At 40.8% G+C, this 17,998-nt stretch overlaps 1 protein-coding gene across 1 annotated transcript; it reads left to right on the forward strand.

Moving 5' to 3' along the window:
* The first annotated feature begins 1,984 nt into the window (after positions 1-1,984).
* Positions 1,985-17,002, forward strand: LOC117523315 (zinc finger protein OZF-like). Its single transcript, XM_034184802.1, has 2 exons — positions 1,985-2,112; positions 15,617-17,002. Exons 1-2 carry the CDS (start codon positions 2,061-2,063, stop codon positions 16,885-16,887), a joined length of 1,323 nt encoding a protein of 440 aa, XP_034040693.1. The 5' UTR covers positions 1,985-2,060; the 3' UTR covers positions 16,888-17,002.
* Positions 17,003-17,998: the final 996 nt, after the last annotated feature.

The raw sequence follows: 17,998 nt of genomic DNA on the forward strand, positions 1-17,998 counted from the left end.
CCATTTGAAATTACTTTAGTTTTGTGTCATGTCTGTGATCTGCTTTTTTTCTACAAAATTAAACAACTGAATGAACATCCTCTGAGGCCGGTGATTCCATAATTTTTGCCAGGGGTTGTAGTAAAGAAAAGTGTGAACATTTTATTGTTTTTAAAACTTTGTAGAATGAATGTAAACACCAAACTCTTATAAAGGAGGAAAAAAAAATACACAAATGTGCAGGAAAAACTGAACACTGCAGACTGATTTGTCTCTCATGATTTTTGAAAATAATAAGCGGTAACTTACTTTGAAATAAATAAAATGCATAACTGCAGCCTAATAACTTTGAAAAATAATAAAAATCAGCAGCTTGTATTTTTATTCAGAATAGAGTTCATTTCCTCTTTTTTTCTCCTCAGTCACGTTTTGTGCTTGAACATTAAACAACTACATTAAGTCATCTAAAATAAATATCTGTGGAAAATAACAGTCTGTTAAAGTTCAGAGTTCTCAGCTGCTTTCTGTGATTTCTGCTTTGAACATCACTGCAGAGTTTCTCCACATCAGGGTTTTTTTTAAACACACGTGTGTGATTTTTATAACGTTCAGTCCTATATTCTCATTTTTTTAAGGAATTTTGACCAATTATTTCATCTCATAAATTCAGTATAACTGTCACCGACACGTGCACATGGTGTGAACAGAACGTACCGTCAGTTTTGTGTGTTGCTTCCTCTCTGCTCCGTGCGCACTCTCTCTCTCACTCTGCACTGACTGAAGCAGCTCAAAAAATTGAAATGGGGCCCCACCAGTGCGGCACCAACATAATTAACAACTTTAAGATTTAATAATTATTTGTCCGTCTAACTATTGACTCTAGGGGAAGCTGTGGTTTCGTCAAGGTTCTGAGTTTTTCTGAGTTTATTGCCGTTATCTTTGAGGAGAGACACTCTGGCTGGTCTGGAAAGCTTTTCACATTGATGTGTGGCAGTTAAAATGTCCGATTACACTCCCTGGTAGGTTCCAGGAACGCCTTTGAAGAAAAACTGAATTGTCACTCTGCTGGAATATTATGGCTGAAGGAGTGTTGAGGAGACATCCTCCAGGTGGAACAGGGAGTCAGGTCAAAAGTGTAACACCAGCCTTTTCAGCTTGAGACATAAGCAATTTTGGGAAACAGAATCAATGTACTTTATTTAGGATTAATTCTGAATGAGGCCAGGTTCGCTACAAAACAAACAAACAAAGAAGGGTGAAAACATCACCTCCACTCAGCTTCATTGGCGGAGGTAATTACAAAATTCTTTGAGAGCGTATTTGATACAACATGACAAATTATTTTAATAGAACATTGTTTTTTCAATCTGACACTGTTTCTTTAGACTTCAGTCAAATTATGTATCATATTGAAGATCAAAATTGATCAGTATGGAAAAAAGTGATTACATTTTTGCCATATGGCCCAGCCCAAACTGAGCCTTTGAGTTATTTTACAACAAACCTAGAAAATGTAATTCACTCAACAAGACTGCAAGTTTGACCATTGAGGCAACTAAACATACAACATATTTAAAAGAAAACTAAACAAAGGTTTGTGTAAAATTAAAGTTATAAATTTGTTGCCGTGATATTTGTCAATTAAGATTCTCATTAATTTGCTTTATTCAATTAATTTATTAATTAAATATTAAATAAAATTAATTTATTTGAACAAACATCTTATGGACATTAATCTCTCTCTCTCTCTCTCTCCCTCTCTCTCTCTCTGATCAGCTGGTTACAGCAGGTACGAGAGGAAAACGTTCACATCAGGTGATCTCTGGGATCAGGGTTGGTGTCTCCTGCTTTAGGACGTCTGTCCCAGCACAGAGACGTTTCGGTGTTGTCTCACACTTATGATCGGTCAGCCTGGGCAGTAGAGCAGCCAATGATTAAATCGTCCTGTTTTTAGTCTTTCCTCCACTTGGTCATTGACTCTCTGTCGTTTTGTGTGTTTTTAAAGGTTTTCTACAAATATATCTGAAGTCCAGCAACTGAGGGCCATCTTGAAACTACAGGGAACACCTGCTGATGAAGGCATGATCACAGACCAGGAAGAACTGTGTCATTTAAAAGAAGAGACCAAAACAGGTAAAGGGCTGGGTGCTGTTTTAATCCTCCAAATCTCTTCTGCAGAACAGGTTTGTTGACTCAACTTTGTTTGTAGTGCTGATACTTTATACAGGGCTGTGAAAACTGCCGCAAATTTCATCATGGGGGAGTTATTATTTTACTCTGTGATCGTCACTGAGAAAAATGACTCTCTCAAAGTGTGGCTGTTATGACAGTTGTCGTAAAGCATGACTGGTTTGTTGTTACGGCGATGCTGTGTGCCCGCTGCAAGACACTGTTCTTTAATCTAAATGTAGCATGTGGACATTGCACACTTTCAGAGCCATCAAGTTTTTAAAAGAAGAATTTTGCGGCATGTCTGTGTCACGGAGGGATGTCAGAGAGAGGGAAGATGGCAAGAAACACAGTTGTAAAAAGTTTAATAAAGACAAGAATCTGTGAAATTGGCGGCACTGGGTTGAATTTAAAGTTTGGCTTCATGAACACATCCGAAAGATAAGAGACGGGAAAAGCGAACTGCATCTTGTGTCTTCGGGAAACAAGGTAAGAATTTTTTTTTTTTTTTTTGACTCTCGAAAATAAACATGCTATTCAAACGGGATTTCAGACAAGATTATGTGACCTTTTAAAATTAATCTGGACTTTCTTTCACTGGAAAAAGATATTGTGGCTGTGAATGGATTTACAGGAATTTACATGTGACTTTTTTACTATAAAGTATGTTACTGATATTTTACCCTGATTTTCAAAATATTCTACAAGCTTTAGCTGTGGTTTTTGAAATGCTTTAACAGTCTTTTCAGTCTTCATGAATTTCATGAAGTTTAATTGTTCTGAGTTAATCCAGAATTTGGTTTACAATTAAAAGGAAAATCATTCCAGATCCTACTTCCACGTCATATTCTGTTATTTCAACATTATCATTGACAGTTCAGTGATAATGTTGATCAAAAATTCAGACAATTTTTGATCCTTCATTGTCCTTTGGCCTCCACATTAGAAATATTACTAGGACTGCTTTCTTCCACCTGCGAAATATAGCGAAGATTCGTCCCATCCTGTCTATGGCTGATGCTGAGACCCTGATCCATGCGTTCATCTCTTCTAGATTGGACTACTTTACCAGCATTAGGGGTCTCCAATTGGTTCAAAATGCTGCAGCCAGACTTTTGACATGAAGCAGAAAATTCAACCACATTACACCCATTTTGGCATCCCTTCACTGGCTTCCTGTCCCAGTGAGATCAGATTTTAAGGTTCTGCTACTAACCTATAAAATTATTCATGGACTGGCACCTCCCTACCTAGCTGACCTAATTAAACCTTACGTACCAGCCCGGGCTTTACGTTCTCAGGGTGCAGGACTACTTTGTGTCCCTAAGGTGAATAAGAAGTCTGCGGGTCACAGAGCTTTCTCTTATCGTGCCCCTGTTCTGTGGAATGATCTCCCTGCGTCAATAAAACAGTCAGATTCTGTGGAGACAATTTTACGTGACAGAGTCAATCTATGTTTTAAAATGGCCACCAGAAAAGGAAATGCAATGCATCATGGACACTGTAGTATGGCGGCCGTCCTATAAGTCACGCTGGTCGCGATAACCAATCAATCAATCAATCAATCAATTTTTTTATATAGCGCCAAATCACAACAAACAGTTGCCCCAAGGCGCTTTATATTGTAAGGCAAGGCCATACAATAATTATGTAAAACCCCAACGGTCAAAACGACCCCCTGTGAGCAAGCACTTGGCTACAGTGGGAAGGAAAAACTCCCTTTTAACAGGAAGAAACCTCCAGCAGAACCAGGCTCAGGGAGGGGCAGTCTTCTGCTGGGACTGGTTGGGGCTGAGGGAGAGAACCAGGAAAAAGACATGCTGTGGAGGGGAGCAGAGATCGATCACTAATGATTAAATGCAGAGTGGTGCATACAGAGCAAAAAGAGAAAGAAACAGTGCATCATGGGAACCCCCCAGCAGTCTACGTCTATAGCAGCATAACTAAGGGATGGTTCAGGGTCACCTGATCCAGCCCTAACTATAAGCTTTAGCAAAAAGGAAAGTTTTAAGCCTAATCTTAAAAGTAGAGAGGGTGTCTGTCTCCCTGATCTGAATTGGGAGCTGGTTCCACAGGAGAGGAGCCTGAAAGCTGAAGGCTCTGCCTCCCATTCTACTCTTACAAACCCTAGGAACTACAAGTAAGCCTGCAGTCTGAGAGCGAAGCGCTCTATTGGGGTGATATGGTACTACGAGGTCCCTAAGATAAGATGGGACCTGATTATTCAAAACCTTATAAGTAAGAAGAAGAATTTTAAATTCTATTCTAGAATTAACAGGAAGCCAATGAAGAGAGGCCAATATGGGTGAGATATGCTCTCTCCTTCTAGTCCCCGTCAGTACTCTAGCTGCAGCATTTTGAATTAACTGAAGGCTTTTTAGGGAACTTTTAGGACAACCTGATAATAATGAATTACAATAGTCCAGCCTAGAGGAAATAAATGCATGAATTAGTTTTTCAGCATCACTCTGAGACAAGACCTTTCTGATTTTAGAGATATTGCGTAAATGCAAAAAAGCAGTCCTACATATTTGTTTAATATGCGCTTTGAATGACACATCCTGATCAAAAATGACTCCAAGATTTCTCACAGTATTACTAGAGGTCAGGGTAATGCCATCCACAGTAAGGATCTGGTTAGACACCATGTTTCTAAGATTTGTGGGGCCAAGTACAATAACTTCAGTTTTATCTGAGTTTAAAAGCAGGAAATTAGAGGTCATCCATGTCTTTATGTCTGTAAGACAATCCTGCAGTTTAGCTAATTGGTGTGTGTCCTCTGGCTTCATGGATAGATAAAGCTGGGTATCATCTGCGTAACAATGAAAATTTAAGCAATACCGTCTAATAATACTGCCTAAGGGAAGCATGTATAAAGTGAATAAAATTGGTCCTAGCACAGAACCTTGTGGAACTCCATAATTAACTTTAGTCTGTGAAGAAGATTCCCCATTTACATGAACAAATTGTAATCTATTAGACAAATATGATTCAAACCACCGCAGCGCAGTGCCTTTAATACCTATGGCATGCTCTAATCTCTGTAATAAAATTTTATGGTCAACAGTATCAACAGCAGCACTGAGGTCTAACAGAACAAGCACAGAGATGAGTCCACTGTCCGAGGCCATAAGAAGATAATTTGTAACCTTCACTAATGCTGTTTCTGTACTATGATGAATTCTAAAACCTGACTGAAACTCTTCAAATAGACCATTCCTCTGCAGATGATCAGTTAGCTGTTTTACAACTACCCTTTCAAGAATTTTTGAGAGAAAAGGAAGGTTGGAGATTGGCCTATAATTAGCTAAGATAGCTGGGTCAAGTGATGGCTTTTTAAGTAATGGTTTAATTACTGCCACCTTAAAAGCCTGTGGTACATAGCCAACTAACAAAGATAGATTGATCATATTTAAGATCGAAGCATAAATAATGGTAGGGCTTCCTTGAGCAGCCTGGTAGGACTGGGGTCTAATAAACATGTTGATGGTTTGGATGAAGTACACTAATGAAATAACTCAGACAGAACAATCGGAGAGAAAGAGTCTAACCAAATACCGGCCATCACTGAAAGCAGCCAAAGATAACGTACGTCTTGGGATGGTTATGAGTAATTTTTTCCCTAATAGTTAAATTTTGTTAGCAAGAAAGTCATGAAGTCATTACTAGTTAAAGTTAATGGAATTACTCAGCTCAATAGAGCTCGACTCTTTGTCAGCCTGGCTACCAGTGCTGAAAGAAACCTGGGGTTGTTCTTATTTTCTTCAATTAGTGATGAGTAGAAAGATGTCCTAGCTTTACGGAGGGCTGTTTGTTTTTTTATAGAGCAACACTCTTTTTCCAGGCTAAGTGAAGATCTTCTAAATTAGTGAGACGCCATTTCCTCTCCACTTACGGGTTATCTGCTTTAAGCTACGTGTTTGTGAGTTATACCACGGAGTCAGGCACTTCTGATTTAAAGCTCTCTTTTTTAGAGGAGCTACAGCATCCAAAGTTGTCTTCAATGAGGATGTTAAAACTATTGACGAGATACTCTATCTCACTACAGAGTTTAGGTAGCTACTCTGCACTGTGTTGGTATATGGCATTAGAGAACATAAAGAAGGAATCATATCCTTAAACCTAGTTACAGCGCTTTCTGAAAGACTTCTAGTGTAATGAACTTATTCCCCACTGCTGGGTAGTCCATCAGAGTAAATGTAAATGTTATTAAGAAATGATCAGACAGAAGGGAGTTTTCAGGGAATATGTTAAGTCTTCTATTTCCATACCATAAGTCAGAACAAGATCTAAGATATGATTAAAGTGGTGGTGGGACTCATTTACTTTTTGAGCCAAGCCAATAGGTCTAATAATAGATTAAATGCAGTGTTGAGGCTGTCATTCTCAGCATCTGTTGGATGTTTAAAATCGCCCCACTATAATTACTCTTATCTGAGCTAAGCACTAAGTCAGACAAAAGGTCTGAAAATTCACAGAGAAACTCACAGTAACCGACCAGGTGGACGATAGATAATAACAAATAAAACTGGTTTTTTGGGACTTCCAATTTGGATGGACAAGACTAAGAGTCAAGCTTTCAAATGAATTAAAGCTCTGTCTGGGTTTTTTTGATTAATTAATAAGCTGGAATGGAAGATTGCTGCTAATCCTCCGCCCCGGCCCGTGCTACGAGCATTCTGACAGTTAGTGTGACTCGGGGGTGTGACTCATTTAAACTAACATATTCATCCTGCTGTAACCAGGTTTCTGTAAGGCAGAATAAATCAATATGTTGATCAATTATTATATCATTTACCAACAGGGACTTAGAAGAGAGAGACCTAATGTTTAGTAGACCACATTTAACTGTTTTAGTCTGTGGTGCAGTTGAAGGTGCTATATTATTTTTTCTTTTTGAATTTTTATGCTTAAATAGATTTTTGCTGGTTATTGGTAGTCTGGGAGCAGGCACCGTCTCTACGGGGATGGGGTAATAGGGGGATGGCAGGGGGAGAGAAGCTGCAGAGAGGTGTGTAAGACTACAACTCTGCTTTCTGGTCCCAACCCTGGATAGATCAGAGAACAGAACGTTGGACGCGTATTCCTCACCTCACCCACAGCGTGTGAAGCTGACGAATACGGTGCTTGCTGTTATTCCGGCATGGCGAACAAAACAGCTTCAACCCTTGGATATCAGTGTGAGCAGAGTGTTTAAGTTGACGCTGAGAGCTGCGTGGGAGCTGCGTGGGAGCACCGGGTGAGCGACGGCGGAGGATTAGTGTGTGCACTTGGAAGGAGCTGGCGTCGAAGATTGTGAATAGCGTTTGAAGCAGACGAACATGGTGTTTATTCCGGGACGGCTAACAAAACAGCTTCAACCCTTGGATATCAGTGTGAGCAGAGTTGACGCTGAGAGCTGCATGGGAGCACTGAGCGACGGCGGAGGATTAGCGTCTGCACTTGGAAGGAGCTGGATCGACAACGCTGGGTGGTCATGAGCTGTGCATGTAGGTGCTGCATGGTTCGGCTCGCAATGTGGTCCGCAAAATACAAACATATCTGTAGGTAAAATGCAGCTCACGAGAGGGCGCTCAAGGCTTGTGTGACTGTTCCTGTGACTTCTGACTACCATAGAAAAATATAAATTTCAACGTTACTGATAACTTAACAAGACAACGGAGAAGGCCCGAAAAAATGCCACCAAAAAGAAAATCATACTCTGCAGATTGTAAGTTACGACTGGTGAAATATGCATCTGAAAACGGTAGCCGTCACAATATTATCATCTGAACTTTTCATGTTAAGTTAACATACCTGTATGTCCATGGGACTTATAGTCCAGTGCAACTTATTTATGGTTTATTTTTCTTTATAATGATAAAGTGGCTGGTGCGACTTATACTCCGGTGCGACTTATTTATGGTTTATTTTTCTTTATAATGGATAAAGTGGCTGGTGCGACTTATAGTCCGGAAAATACGGTAATTGGAGCGGGCTGCGGCCTCAGCTTTACCTAAATTCTGGGTCTTTTAGTGAAGTTTAGGGCTAGTGGGCGGCGATCACCTTAGCATTTCTCTGTTTTTCTTGTTGTTTAATGCTGGCAAATTATACAGTGTTTTTTGTCTTTCTGATGCCTGATTCTGTTTTTTTCTCTCTGTTTAAGGTGCAGCTCCATCCAGAGATGGGAGCTGTGTTCGTGTTGGCGATCCTCCTGTCCTGTGCGCCAACAGCATTTCTTGTGTATTCGTCCGTGAATTGTTCTGTGAATTGTTCTGTAATTTATGTTTGTAGCATGGCCCAAGCAGAGGGTCACCCCTTTGAGTCTGGTCTGCTTGAGGTTTCTTCCGCTGTGTGAAGCGCTTTGAGGCAACTCTGTTGTGATTTGGCGCTATATAAATGAAAATAAATTGAAATTGACAGTTCAAATGAAAGGTTGAATACAGGGTCATTTAAATGTGCACTTCTTTTGAGATTTTTTTTTTCTTCCAGGAGATGATGATGATGATGTATCATTAGATACAAGATTAATGTGCTTTCTGAGGCCCCATGCGCCCTAGACCCCGGCTCCTGGGGGGCTGCCCCCCCACCCCCCGCAGGTTTTCCTCGGCTTTCACAATTTTCATTTCACAGCCCAGTTTATAACATGCTGTAATGCTCAAATATTTTCTTCATCGGGTGCTTCTGTGAATACTTAACAATAGGATGAGGAGGCTTTTGATCAGAAATGCACGTAAAATTTCTATATTTCTATATGTAAAATCTCTGAATAATTTCTTAACTGAAGGAAAGTGACATCACCACCCTCAATATTTCGATGATCACCCAGGACTTTGAATTTAGAAATGAACAAAGGTAACTGGAAGATGATGTGGCAGTGGTTTGTGTATTCTGGCACACAGAGGTTTGGTTAACACTTGGCACTAAAAGGTCAACATCAGCAACCTATTGTACACAGGTAAGAGCAGCTCTGGTTATGAGCAGATGAAGAAGAATTATCTTGGCTCCCAGAATTTATCAGTGCAATATGAATTAAAATCAACAGGACTCAGTGAATAAGATCCATTTTTATATGGCTGCGATTTCGGGTCTGATATGGCTTACCATGCCAGTTGGTCCAGAACGTTTATCACATTTGTTACAAACCAGAAAGCTGAAAACACGATTAGAAAAACCAAGTTGGACATGAACATACTCCATAAATATCTAAACAGCATCAGAAAAAACACAGATTGAAAGTTTACCAGCTAACAACTGGACCACCTGTTAGATAAACTAATTATTAACCTTGCTTGCTCGACCTGTAGTGGACTATCAGATCTGTGTTTTTTCGCACTGTCTATATCTCTGTCTGATATTTTCCCGTAGAGACCTCACGCTCAGTTAATACTCCTTTATTATTTTCTACACCTCGCATCAACAATCAAATCTAGGAAACTTTTTGTTGGGGCCTGTTCTGCTCCTCTTCTGTGTGCTGCTCCTGTTAAAAACATTCTATTTAAGCTAAAAATATAAAATGGACTAGGGCTGCAGCTATTGATTATTTTAGTACTCAAGAATTCTATAGATTATTCTGGTGATTGAGTAATTGGATAAAAAGTAGTTTTGAGTTTTTAAACAACATCAACAGTCCAGGTCTCTCCCTAAGCAATGGCACAATGTCACAGTACCACCACACAGATTGTCAAACTTAGTGTATCCCTTTTTGTTGTCCTGTGTAATTATTCAGCACTCCCCTGACACCGGACCGTAAGTGCAGGCGGTCAGTGTAATCCTCAGTCAGTCAGGCTGCACCTGAACATGAGCACAGCAGTGCGACAATTTACCCAAACTCACCCAGAGTGACCCAAACAATTTACCCAAACTCACCCAGACTGACTCAAACAATTTACCCAAACTCACCCAGGCTGACTCAAACAATTTACCCAAACTCACCCAGACTGACCCAAACAATTTACCCAAACTCACCCAGACTGACCCAAACAATTTACCCAAACTCACCCAGACTGACCCAAACAATTTGCCCAAACTCACCCAGACTGACCCAAACAATTTACCTAAACTCACCCAGACTGACTCAAACAATTTACCCAAACTCACCCAGACTGACTCAAACAATTTACCCAAACTCACCCAGACTGACCCAAACAATTTACCCAAACTCACCCAGACTGACCCAAACAATTTACCCAAACTCACCCAGGCTGACTCAAACAATTTACCCAAACTCACCCAGACTGACCCAAACAATTTACCCAAACTCACCCAGACTGACCCAAACAATTTACCCAAACTCACCCAGACTGACCCAAACAATTTACCCAAACTCACCCAGACTGACTCAAACAATTTACCCAAACTCACCCAGGCTGACTCAAACAATTTACCCAAACTCACCCAGGCTGACTCAAACAATTTACCCAAACTCACCCAGGCTGACTCAAACAATTTACCCAAACTCACCCAGGCTGACCCAAACAATTTACCCAAACTCACCCAGGCTGACTCAAACAATTTACCCAAACTCACCCAGGCTGACTCAAACAATTTACCCAAACTCACCCAGGCTGACTCAAACAATTTACCCAAACTCACCCAGGCTGACTCAAACAATTTACCCAAACTCACCCAGACTGACCCAAACAATTTACCCAAACTCACCCAGGCTGACTCAAACAATTTACCCAAACTCACCCAGGCTGACTCAAACAATTTACCCAAACTCACCCAGACTGACCCAAACAATTTACCCAAACTCACCCAGACTGACCCAAACAATTTACCCAAACTCACCCAGACTGACCCAAACAATTTACCCAAACTCACCCAGGCTGACTCAAACAATTTACCCAAACTCACCCAGGCTGACTCAAACAATTTACCCAAACTCACCCCACGCTGACTCAAACAATTTACCCAAACTCACCCAGGCTGACTCAAACAATTTACCCAAACTCACCCAGACTGACCCAAACAATTTCCCCAAACTCACCCAGACTCACCCAAACAATTTACCCGAAGTGACTCCAAATATGACTAAAAGAGATAGTTTGTTTTTGGAAATGCGTTCTGTTCTCAAAACAGTACATGAAGCGCTCTCTCTCTCTCTCTCTCTCTCTCTCTCTCTCTCTCTCTCTCTCTCTCTCGCTGTCTCTTTAGAATGCTGAAACAATAAACAAGGGATGTTTAAGTACATTTGCAAGTGAGTACTGGCAATTTTTGGGGTGGGAAGGGGGAGACATACAACAGACTCTGAACTTTAAGATCTGACATTACGAGCAGTTATGAGGCAGCAGTGTGTCCCACTGCATGTCTGCAAAGGCGAGAGCCATTTAAACAACTGACTGCGGTTCACTTTAAATATGCAGTGCGTATTTAAAGCAAACAGCAGTCAGTGTGTTTTAGATGATCAGCGTGGACCCTCTTTCTCTTAAAAGGCTTTATTTTATTCTGTGTGCAGTGTTGGAAAGCTGTAGCTTTTGGTACTACGTTGATTAGCTTTTACACGGCTTATGTGCATGCTCTAGTCTTCTGTTTTTTTCTGAGGACAATACAGCGCCACACACAGGCCTGGCATATGTACGATAATGTTAAATGGAGCTTCGAGGCACAAAATTTGCCCCGAATGTTTTTTATAATCGAATTATTCGAGTTATTCGATTAATCGTTTCAGCTCTAGTGTGGACACCATATGTACTTCTACACAGTGATGCCGTTAACTCTAATCTGACCACTTTTTTTAGTAACGAGTAATCTAACGCGTTATCTTCCAAATCAGTAATCAGATTAAAGTTACTTCTCCATGTCACTGTGCGTTACTATTATTTTTCATTGTGGGTCGACAGCAGCATTAAACTTGGTCTGTGGGCAGGAGGTCGGGGTTCGACTGAACTGCACACTTTCAGTGAGCTGTGAGCTTTTCATCCGCGTTTTTTTGCAGCTGCTCGACTCGTCCTCACCTCTTAAAGCGCGGTGATCAGCACACCTGCACTGAGCTTTACAAAGACATTTTTATACTTTTTTTCCTCCTTTATTTAGAATTCTGAGCTGAGCCGCTCCGTATCGTCTCGTTAAAAACAGCTGATCCTCCGCGACGCGTCAACAACTAACACTATTTTCCACTCAAATGCACCTAAACTCTCTTTCTGAGGACCACATGATGTGAAAATGCAATAAAACTTTCTTACCTGTAAATCTGGTCCTGTTTTCTGTATAAATAAATCTTATCCATTCTTTGTGCTCAAAGGCCAAAGCAGGGGCGAATCCAGATGGGATGGGGGCGTGGGGCAAGGATGTGCCCCCCTCCCCCACAACACCCCTAGATTAAAGTTTTGAAGCCGTTTTTTACTACAACTACTAATACTGCTTAAAATAATAATAATTTCGACAAGTAAAATGTTTAGAGAATTTAAATGTTAGAAAAGTGTTAGAATTTAATAGTTACATTTATAAACAATGTAGGTTTGAAATGGCAAGTTTTACTGTTACAGTGCTGTCAACAGTTAAATATGAGGTCAAGAAAGACGTCTTTATTTTACTTTTTATAAAACAAGTATTTGTTTTCATTGAAGTCAAGAAAGGGTGACTATAAAGTGAGTTTTGGCAAAACAGGTATCATTGTCATGTTGACGTGGGTTGTTGTCGGCAGCTGGGGAAAGTAACTAAAAAAGTAACTAGTAAGCTAACTTAGTTACTTTTACAATTGAGTAATCAGTAAAGTAACTAAGTTACTTTTTCAAGGAGTAATCAGTAATTGGATTACTTTTTCAAAGTAAATGTGGCAACACTGCTTCTACACGATTCTCCTTTGTTCACTGAGCTTCATTCATGAAGTCAATGGTGTGATTGATTGATTGATTGATTGATCACTAACTATTCTTCAAAAAAGGGCAATACTGGTCCTTCATAATGTTGACTCTCAAGACCAGACTCCTTACTCTTCTTAAAGTTAAAACTATTAAAATTAACAAACATAGTAAAATTCCAAACAGCACAGATCTTGTACAAGCAAAAAAAGAACCTTTTAACCAAAAAAAAAAAAAAAAACTACAAAAATTGTTCAGGGATCAAGAGGCGGGTAAGTTTGAGATGTCACCAGGTAAGTTTGAGATATTTTCTGTGATCAGTGTGAAATTACAATATACACTCAACAAAAATATAAACGCAACACTTTTGGTTTTGCTCCCATTTTGTATGAGATGAACTCAAAGATCTAAAACTTTTCCACATACACAATATCACCATTTCCCTCAAATATTGTTCACAAACCAGTCTAAATCTGTGATAGTGAGCACTTCTCCTTTGCTGAGATAATCCATCCCACCTCACAGGTGTGCCATATCAAGATGCTGATTAGACACCATGATTAGTGCACAGGTGTGCCTTAGACTGCCCACAATAAAAGGCCACTCTGAAAGGTGCAGTTTTGTTTTATTGGGGGGGATACCAGTCAGTATCTGGTGTGACCACCATTTGCCTCATGCAGTGCAACACATCTCCTTTGCATAGAGTTGATCAGGTTGTCAATTGTGGCCTGTGGAATGTTGGTCCACTCCTCTTCAATGGCTGTGCGAAGTTGCTGGATATTGGCAGGAACTGGTACACGCTGTCGTATACACCGGTCCAGAGCATCCCAAACATGCTCAATGGGTGACATGTCCGGTGAGTATGCCGGCCATGCAAGAACTGGGACATTTTCAGCTTCCAAGAATTGTGTACAGATCCCTGCAACATGGGGCCGTGCATTATCCTGCTGCAACATGATGTGATGTTCTTGGATGTATGGCACAACAATGGGCCTCAGGATCTCGTCACGGTATCTCTGTGCATTCAAAATGCCATCAATAAAATTCACCTGTGTTCTTCGTCCATAACAGACGCCTGCCCATACCATAACCCCACTGCCACCATGGGCCACTCGATCCACAACATTGACATCAGAAAACCGCTCACCCACACGACGCCACACACACTGTCTGCCATCTGCCCTGGACAGTGTGAACTGGGATTCATCCGTGAAGAGAACACCTCTCCAACGTGCCAAACACCAGTGAATGTGAGCATTTGCCCACTCAAGTCGGTTACGACAACGAACTGGAGTCAGGTCGAGACCCCGATGAGGATGACGAGCATGCAGATGAGCTTCCCTGAGACGGTTTCTGACAGTTTGTGCAGAAATTCTTTGGTTATGCAAACCGATTGTTTCAGCAGCTGTTCGAGTGGCTGGTCTCAGACGATCTTGGAGGTGAACATGCTGGATGTGGAGGTCCTGGGCTGGTGTGGTTACACGTGGTCTGTGGTTGTGAGGCTGGTTGGATGTACTGCCAAATTCTCTGAAACGCCTTTGGAGACGGCTTATGGTAGAGAAATGAACATTCAATACACGAGCAACAGCTCTGGTTGACATTCCTGCTGTCAGCATGCCAATTGCACGCTCCCTCAAATCTTGCGACATCTGTGGCATTGTGCTGTGTGATAAAACTGCACCTTTCAGAGTGGCCTTTTATTGTGGGCAGTCTAAGGCACACCTGTGCACTAATCATGGTGTCTAATCAGCATCTTGATATGGCACACCTGTGAGGTGGGATGGATTATCTCAGCAAAGGAGAAGTGTTCACTATCACAGATTTAGACTGGTTTGTGAACAATATTTGAGGGAAATGGTGATATTGTGTATGTGGAAAAAGTTTTAGATCTTTGAGTTCATCTCATACAAAATGGGAGCAAAACCAAAAGTGTTGCGTTTATATTTTTGTTGAGTGTAGAAATAAAAGTAAATGAAAAAAATTACAATTTGTAATGCATTTGACTCTTTTACAACAACAAATACTGAGTCATTAATAGTTACACAGAAAACAAATGCACACAGATGTGCTTAATGCAAACTTTAACATTGAAAATGCAATAGACATGCTAACGTGTTAGCATCGCTCCCATTTTTAAGTTATAAAATACACCTATCAACTGTTCCACAAGGTAAGAGCACAGCAAGAAAAGCCTGCAGACTTCTTTTTAACCGTTTGGAAACAGAGTTAGTTTGCATCTGAGGACTACAGGGAACACGGAAGTACATAAGGCTGAACAAGGTGAGCAAGATAGTTGGGTTTGTGACCATTTATAGCCTTGTATGTCAGCAACAAAACCCAGAAATCTGCTCTTTGAGTCACATGGGACCAATGAAGAGAAGCCAGAATGGCTGTGATCAAATCTCCTGGTTTCCATCAAAACTCAAGCAGTAGTCTTTAGTACCATCTGTAGACATCTCATACTCTTATATGGCAATCCAGAAAATAAAACATTACAATAGTTGATTCTGGAAGATGAAAGCTTGAATTAAAATGGTGCATTCTAAAACAAACCCTCCTGATACGCCCTTCCACTTGATCAGTTCCGTCAGTGCAACAACTTACTGTTATCAGGTCAGACTCATCACTCTACTACTTTATTGTAATGAGTGCTGTTTTAACATGTATTGTTAATTTCTTTGCAGACATGCAGACATTGTTGGTGAGTAAAGAAGAAATTCTGCCTGAACACCAGGAATGGGATCTGAGTGTTGACCAAGAGGACATTAAAGAAGAAGAGAAGCTGTGGATAAGGCAGCAGGGAGAGCGGCTGGAGGAGGCAGATGTCACCAAGTTTGGTTTCACCACCGTCCTTGTGAAGAATGAAAATGATGAAAAGCCAGAGTCATCACAGCTTCATCACAGCCAAACTGATGAGAGCACAGAGGCTGAGCCTGTAGCCAGCAGCTCATCTGTACACACAGTACTGACAGCAGAAGCTGAAGGAGAGGATGATGGAGGACCACAACCAGTCCGCAACTCAGGTCCAACCAGTCTTTTACAAAAACATACCAGTGGCAGGAGTTCAGACAGTTCTGGAACTGAGACAGATGACCTTTATGACTGGAAACAAAGCAGAAAACTTCAGTCAAGTTTTAACTGTCGAAACAATACCAGTGTTGTTAGTTCAAGCATTTGCAATATTGCTGAGAAACAATTTAATTGCTCCAAATATGGAAAAGCGTCTGATCACATTAACAACTCAGTGCATCATAAAGTGAGGCAAGCAAGCGGAAAACCATTTGGCTGTTCTGACCAGGGTAAAAGACAGAAACAAATGGGCTCTCTGAAGAAACACATGATAATTCAGACAGGACTTAAGCCATTTGGCTGTTCTGAGTGTGGTCGAAGATTTGGACGAAAGAGCCACTTGATCAGACACATGATTATTCATACAGAACGAAACACAATTGGCTGTTCTGAGTGTGGTCAAAGATTTAGAAGAAAGAGCCACCTGACCAAACACATGATAATTCATACTGGACAAAAACTATTTGGCTGTTCTGAATGCGGTCGAAGATTTGGACAAAAGAATCACCTGAACGAACACATGAGAATTCATACAGGACAAAAACAATTTGGCTGTTCTGAATGTGATCAGAGATTTAGACAAAAGGGTGACCTGAACAGACACATGATAATTCATACAGGACAAAAACAATTTGGCTGTTCTGAATGTGGTCAAAGATTTGGACTAAAGAGCAATCTGAACAGACACATGATAATACACACGGGACAAAAACCATTTGGCTGTTCTGAATGTGGCCAAAGATTTGGACGAAATAGCCACCTGAACAGACACATGATACTTCATACAACCCCTATCCTTGCTGCAGGGAGTAATTTCTCCTGTGCCAGCATTCAGCTGGATAACCCACCAGATCACCAAACTATAGATCCTGGACCCCAGCAATAACAGCCTTAAATGGCCAAAAGAAACAAGCCAACTACAGCACTGTAAATTGGTCCATTGAGGAGGAAAAAAAAAAAAAAACATCTTACACTGCTTCACTTATTCAAGATATGAGAAGTGGGGAAGGGAAAAATGGGCAGTATTTTAAGAAAGAATAAAAGTGGGTCTACCATTAGAGGAAAAAAAGAAAACACCACACCCGAAAAACTACAATCGATTGCCTCTCAGATCTCAAAATATAAAACAGAACAATAGGCAGTATAAAGGAAGAAGATGAAAAAAACAATGAATGATCACCATTTGTTAGAGGAAGGGAAACGGGTAGAGCGCTGTGCAGGACTAATTTCTTCATCCTGCTCCCGCTAAAATTGAACTATTACCACCCGCAGCATGTGTGTTACACTCCTGCCATTCTGGCAGTGTGTATGTCCAGTCCCGCCCTCACCCACGAAACTCTGAGAATTTATGCCCACACAATAATAGAGACGCATTGATATTGTGTCGTCTCCCGTCCCACAGGAGAAAACATGTCAGTTGTTTTGTTTCCGTGGTACTGGTCAGAATATGCTCCTGTTTCGTTGTTTTTATTTAATTTAAAGAGTTTCTTGTGTGTGTTATATATGGGCATGCAGTGTTGCTGTGGTAACTCTCTGTGTCTCTCTCTGTATGTGTACCTGCTGCTCCCGTCTAATTAAAGTCGTTCTATTTAAGCTGAAAGTAGCATGTGGACACAGGGTTGCCAACTTTGGGACCTCAGCCGGAATGAGATTGCGCGCCAAGAAAATTTTTGGTAACCCTACTTTAAAAGACAAACAGTCCTTGTTTACTAATAAAAATAATAATAGAAGGGAAACTCTGTTTGATTCTTCTCCTCTCCACATCCATCCTCCTTTCTTTTTCTGAAATATTTCAGTAAGCACATCTACAAGCGTGTGAGATGCAAATAAAAAAAAAAAAACTTAAAATGGCTGGCGGTCATGATAGTCCTGGTTGGGGGGATTTGGGGGCAATGCCAAAGGGTTTTAGCCATGCTAATGCTCTCCAGAACCATTTTCTGCAGTGACTTTGCAAGGAAAGTTAGGGAGGATGGAGGCAGCAGTTTATCCAGCTCTTT

Source organism: Thalassophryne amazonica, chromosome 13 (genome assembly GCF_902500255.1).
Source record: "Thalassophryne amazonica chromosome 13, fThaAma1.1, whole genome shotgun sequence".
In the NCBI taxonomy this organism is placed as follows: domain Eukaryota; kingdom Metazoa; phylum Chordata; class Actinopteri; order Batrachoidiformes; family Batrachoididae; genus Thalassophryne; species Thalassophryne amazonica.